At 54.1% G+C, this 6007-nt stretch overlaps 1 protein-coding gene across 1 annotated transcript; it reads right to left on the bottom strand.

The window, feature by feature from the left end:
- Nucleotides 1–202: 202 nt before the first annotated feature.
- Nucleotides 203–5878, bottom strand: Cdk9 (cyclin dependent kinase 9). The gene is made up of 7 exons (XM_008825151.3): nucleotides 5381–5878; nucleotides 4849–4930; nucleotides 3304–3394; nucleotides 2834–3000; nucleotides 2560–2731; nucleotides 2268–2416; nucleotides 203–1121 (listed from the first exon to the last, which is right to left on the bottom strand). The coding sequence occupies exons 1-7, from the start codon at nucleotides 5806–5808 to the stop codon at nucleotides 756–758; spliced, it is 1455 nt and encodes a 484-aa protein (XP_008823373.2). The 5' UTR covers nucleotides 5809–5878; the 3' UTR covers nucleotides 203–755.
- Between the last annotated feature and the right edge of the window lie 129 nt (nucleotides 5879–6007).

Genomic DNA, 6007 nt, shown 5'->3' with positions numbered 1-6007 from the left:
GTGTGTTTCTCAGTCCAAGCAGCCTGGGCCCAGCAGGTCACCACTGCAGCCACAGCTCACAAGAGACCCTTGCTAACACCCAGCATAGGAGCAGTGGGCACAAGAACAGGTATTCTGGAAAATATCCAGGAGAGAAAGGAAAAAAATCCTAACTTCTAGCTGTGGGACAGGAGCTGAGGGTCTGTATGTAGAAAACAGCCACTTACTGGAAAAAAATTGACTTTTAATGTTAACTGACCAAACTGTATCCAGGAATATCTCTGAACTGAACAAAACATGATAAAATTATCCTCTTGAAGAAACCAAGAGTTCTCACCACTCCCGTGCTGCTGAGGACTACACCAAGAGTAGTCCATTTCCACGTGCCTCTGTCCCCCAAACTCCTCATCCTGAGGGAAGGGCTGGGGATGATGAGGGACTTTTGCCCTCCTCCCATCATGCAAGGAGCTCCAAGAATGTCACTGGTAGGTAAGCCTCTCCACCTCACTTCTTGTCCAAGCTAAATGGAGTCCCTCCAGATGGTGCACAGAAATCCAGAAAGGGGCACGCAAAGCGGCCTGGCACCCTCCTGGCCTCGAAGCCAAAGTTCCACTCCAGTCCACTCAGGCAGTTGTTCCCCGTGCCCAGAGTAGGGAGTAAACGTGCTGGAGGAGAAAAATCTCAACTGTCCCATCCTGTCACAGTGCAAGTCACATAGCAGAGGAAGCAATCCACCACCAACCAGCCCCAAGGAAGAAGAGTGCTCAGCACCTGCCTCAGAAGACACGCTCAAATTCCGTCTGGTTGGTAGTGGCTGGATTTCGGCTCTGGTTGGTGGACTGTTGGGTGATCTGGCTACCCTTCCGGCGTGGAGGCGCCAGGTACTCAAACATAGATGTCAAGTGAGTGGAGAGCATGCCCTTGAGGTCCGAGGGCATGGGGTCTGACCAGAAGAAGTCGTGGTTAAGGGCGTCGTCACTGTCAATGCGCTGGGCAGGGTCCAGCACCAGCAGCTTGTCAATGAGGTCCAGGGCATAGGGATCCCGTACATAGGCCTTCAGCCTGTCCTTTACCTTCCGCTTCTGGCCCTTGACCAGCTCCAGCTTCTCAAACAGCTCGTACTTGTCCACGTTTGGCCACACCTGGGAAGGAGGAGTTGAGAGGATGGAGCTGGGGAGACATTTGCTAAGACCCCAAGGGTTTGGGCCTGCTAAAACAACTTCTCCCAGATGCTCCCTGACCCTTCTCAAAGAGAATCAAGGGACTGGAGAGACGGCTCCATGGTTAAGAGCACTGGCTGATCTGGCAGAAGACCCAGGCGGGTTCAGTTCCTGGCACCCACAAAGTGGCTAACAACTGTCCCTAACTCCAGTTCCAGGGGATACACCACCCTCTTCTGGCCTCTGAATGACAGAGGTGCACTTACATGCAGGCAAAATATACACATAGAATAAAAAATTTTAAAAAAGAGCTTTTTAAGGCAAAAGCAGTGGTTTTGGGTGGAACCCTGAGGTCTAGGGCCTTCCACATATCTGGAAGACGTACCAGCTCCTGCTCTGGGGCATTCCTTCCTGCTTCACAGAAAAGCTTTGAATCGCCTCCCAAAGCTCACAAATAAAGCTTGGTCCCCAGCTGGTGGTGTTACTGGACGGGAGTGGAAACTCTGATCTCAGCACTAGGGGGGCAGGGGCAGGTGTTCTGAGTTTGAGGCCAGTCTGGTCTATACCAGTTGTAGGCCAGCCAAGGTATTATAATAGCAGAACAGTGAGACCAAAAGGGAAAAATAGCTAATGAAGCATGTGGAATTTTTTTGGTATGTGAGGAATGAACCCAAGGCCCTGCATTTTTAAGCGAGTAGTCCAGGACTGAGCCATGCCCTAGCTCTTGAGACAGGGGACTTTCTGCTTCCTGACTACCATGACCACACCTTTGCTCTTCCATGAACTCCCTGCCATGACCTTTATTAGCATCTCAGTCCCAAAACACAAAGCCCAAGTGATCAGGGACTGAAGCTTGAATAAAGGGAACACTTTCTTGCCTTTAAGTTGTTTTTCTCATGTATTCTGTCATAGTAGCAGATAGCTAACACATCAAGGCCACAAAACCACCAGGTGAGGACTGAGAACTGTGCAGAGCCCACATGACCCTCAACAGCAGCCGGATGGCTCCTCTATCAACCATCCTCTCCTGGGAGGAGCTTCCATTTCACTCTCCAGTCCTCCTTGGCCATAGGGACATGAACCTCTGTACCCCTTGGGAACCAGGGCCCATTTGGCTTAGCTACGCACCTCTGGGGTGATGGAGCCACAGAGCTGGCTGATGAGGGCAAGCTGGTGCTGCTCCGTATTGCCCTGCATGATAGGGCTTCGAGTCCACATCTCCGCCATGATGCACCCAGCACCCCACAGGTCAATGGGCGGGCCGTAGTCCCGCTCCCCTGGGAAGAAGAGGGTACCAGGAGGGCCCTTGAGCCTCCTGAGACTGTCTCAGGACTGGCTGCTCAAGAGGCCCTGGCAATGGGGGCTGTGACCAGGTAAGCACCCGGCCCCTGCCTCCCTCTGCCCGCTCGGGAGTCCTCACCGAGCAACAGCTCCGGGGGCCGGTACCACAGTGTCACCACACGGTTGGTATAGCGGTTGGGCTGGCTATTCTTGGCCAGGCTGAAGGCACGGGCCAGCCCAAAATCTGCCAGCTTCAGGACCCCATCCCGGGTGATGAGCACATTGGCAGCCTTCATGTCCCTGTGCAGGATCTGTAGGCAAGACACGAGGGAGAGCTCAGTCTGCTTCCACAGGGTCCTTCTACACAGCAGTGGTCTCTACCTTGGTCTTTCCTCCCCTCCTCTGGCCCCTACCTTGTTCCTGTGGATGTAGTAGAGGCCATTGAGGAGCATCTGCATCACTCTCTTGATCTCAGACAATGTGAACTTGACTAAGACATTGCTTAGCAGCCCAGCAAGGTCATGCTCACAGAAGTCAAACACCAGGTAGATGCTGCCCTTGCAGCGATTATAGGGGGAGGCTAAGGCAAAATGAGCAGGAGGAGAAATTAAGAACCTAGATCCATTTCATTTTCCCATAGCCAACTCCCAGTCTCCCAATCCAGACACCCATGGGTGCCATCTAGAGCATCCACCTGTGTGCTCCCTCACTAGCTTCTGGGTGGGCACTAAGGCAGGCCCTATGGAAGCACCAATTCTAGTGAAAGTAGACCAGAAGAAGTTGTGTAATACATCTGGCTCAGGAAGAGACAATTTAAATGTATCCAGCAAACAAAGTCTTAAAACAGTAAGCCTCATTTTCTCACAAGACTCAAACAACATACCTTTGGTTCGACAAATCTCAATCAGGTTGACCACATTCTCATGTTTAAGAAGCTGCAGGATCTTGATTTCCCGCAAGGCTGTAATGGGGAACTGGGTAGGAAAGAGAGAAAGTGGTCAAAAGTGAGTGCTACAGACCAAGGAACAGGTGATGGGCCCAGGGTGAGATCTACATTAAGGGGCATAGGTCAAAAGACAGCTAAAATTGTGCTCCCTGGCCAGGTATGGTGGTTCATATCTGTAATTTAATCCCAGCAACCAGGAGTTGGAGGTAGGTTCATTACCTCAAGTTCAAGACCAGAATGGGGTATATATGTTTGAGACCCTATCTCAAAAAGCCAAAATAAGGGACTGGAGAACACTCGGTGGCGAAGCACTGGCTGTTCTTAACTGGATTCAAATCCCAGCACCCAGGTAGCAGCTAACAGCTGTCAGTAACTCCAGTTCCAGGGGATCCAACACCCTCTTCTGACTTCCTTGGGCATTGCACAACATGAGTTAATTACATGCATGCAGGCAACACACTCATACACATAAGATAAAAAAATAAATCAATGCTGGGCGTGGTGGTGCAGGCCTTTAATCCCAGGCACTCGGGAGGCTCTCACTCTGTGAGTTCAAGGACAGCCTGGTCTACATAGTGAGTTCCAGGCCAGCTGGGGCTACAGGGAAACCCTGTCTCAAAAAAGACAAAAAAAATAAATAAATAAAATAAAGCACGTGTATACATACATACATATACATGTATAGAAATATATATATATTATACTCTCTGCAACTGGCCTTTGCAAATGCCTGATCTGTAAAACAGATGTAATAATATACACATCTCAAGGAGATCCACCGGACTCCGCCGCTTGGGTGCTGGGATTAAAGGCTTACAGCCACCACGCCTGGTTTTATTTATTTTTTGAGATTGCCTTACTCTGTAGCCCAGACTAGATGGATCTCACTATCTGGACCACCAGGCTGACCTTGAACTTGTGAAGGATCCTTTAGCCTCAGCCTCTTGAGTCTAGGATTACAGACACAAGACTTTATGCCCAGAGATAAGACTTAAGTCACTCCATGTCCATGGTTTCAAACCCTCAAACCTTAACTATGTCTGTGAGTTAAGATAAAGAAATTTCCTTACTAAGAAAGTAGTTGCTAGAAAGCTGGACTAAGGCTAAAATGCGGAGGTCTGGGATGGACCACTGCCTTTCAATACATTCCTTGAGCTCAGCTGCCTTTTAAAAATCATGTACATGCATTTTCCGTTCACGTTAAACAAAATGAAGCACTAAGGTAAAGGTGTTTAATGGCTTCTTAACTTTCAGCATCTACGTGCACTCCAGCAAGCATGGGCTTCCCCATCTCGGCCACTACCATTTTTGCCATTTAAAAAACTGTTAGATCTAGGTGGAAGGTCAAATCCCCTTCAATACAGGATATACTCCAAAGTACTAGATATAAACGGAACGTGAACACGTGACTCCGAGGCAGCAGTGTGGACACCCAACAGTGTCCTGGGTATCGGGTAGGCCTGCCCGGCGGACCGTACTCACCCCCTCCTTCTCATTCTCCATCAGTACTTTCTTCAGAGCCACCTTCTGGCCGGTCTGGCGGTGTCTGGCCTTAAACACCTCCCTGCAGGCAGAGAGGGGGACCCAAGAGAGCTCATCAGGCATTTCCGCAGGGCCTGCCCCTCCCCCCACCAGCAGAGGGGCAGTGGGAGACCAGACACCAGGCGGGGCCGGCCTGGAACCCCGGAACGCAACTACTCCTCACCGGATGTTTCCGGTCGTGCTCCGAGCCCCTGCGCTCTTTCCTCAGTCCCTGCTCCTCACCCTTTGGGACCCCGCTCGCCAAGCGAGTGCCTCTCTGCAACCTCCCCCCACCCCCAACACCGGCCTCAGGCTCCTCCCCGCCAGCTCGCTCCGTCGAGCACCCGCCGGGTGCGGCGCGGCTTAGCGAAACCAGGAACCACCCCCGGGAATGGAGACTTCTGGCCCCCCTCAGCCCGCGCCCCGGGCGTCCAGACGTCCGGCCTGGAAAGTGCAGGTCCCCGGCTCCCGGCCCCTCCCGGCCTAACCTTACCCGAAAGTGCCTTGGCCGATCTTGGCAAGTTTCTCGTATTTGGTGACCTCATCACAGAAGGGGCATTCCACGGAGTCATACTGCTTGGCCATGGCCGCTTCCAGCGCGCCGCCACCGCCCCCAGCCGCAGCTCCCGCCGTTCCCGGTCCCGCCACACTCCAGGCCCCTCCGCGGCCGCGCCACTTCCGCCTCCACGGCCACTTCCGGCCTCGAGGCGCCGACCCCACCTCTTCCGGTTTCCGCCCGCCGCCAGGCCCCCTGGGACTTGTAGTTCCCGGGAGGCCAGGGGGAGCCGGAGCTGCTGAGGCGCCTCCGCCGCCGCCGCTGCCCCCGCCTCCGCCGCCGCCACTGCTGTTGGCAGCCCCGATGGGGGGCGCGGGAAGCCGCGGCGCTGGGGCTGGGGCTCGGGGCGGTGCGTCCCGCTGCATCGGCCCGGGCCAAGCTGCTGCCGAAGCCGCTGCCGCTCTGGCTCCCGATCCGGGGCCAGCCGCAGTGCCCTGCTCCTCCTCCTCCGACGGCGCCGCCTCCGCCGGGCTGCGCGGGACGGCGGGTGGGGGGACGGCCCAGGGGGAGGTGGGGGGGACTCGCTGGCCGAGCCCGGGCCCCGGGCGGCTGGGCGAGGGGGCA

Source organism: Nannospalax galili, unplaced genomic scaffold (genome assembly GCF_000622305.1).
Source record: "Nannospalax galili isolate Female #2095 unplaced genomic scaffold, S.galili_v1.0 scaffold290, whole genome shotgun sequence".
NCBI classification, from domain to species: Eukaryota; Metazoa; Chordata; class Mammalia; order Rodentia; family Spalacidae; genus Nannospalax; species Nannospalax galili.
The sequence above is the reverse complement of the archived record's forward strand: the minus strand, read 5'-3'. Positions and strand labels throughout refer to the sequence as shown.

Bases quoted from the DNA above. Each gene is read 5' to 3' on its own strand.
- Cdk9 (XM_008825151.3), bottom strand. From the start codon at position 5,808: ATGCAGCGGGACGCACCGCCCCGAGCCCCAGCCCCAGCGCCGCGGCTT. The intron at 2,732-2,833 runs GTAGGGGCCAGA...TCTTGCCTACAG, and splicing joins ACTACATCCACAGGAACAAG to ATCCTGCACAGGGACATGAA. The intron at 1,122-2,267 runs GTGCGTAGCTAA...CCTCCTTCCCAG, and splicing joins GTGGCTCCATCACCCCAGAG to GTGTGGCCAAACGTGGACAA.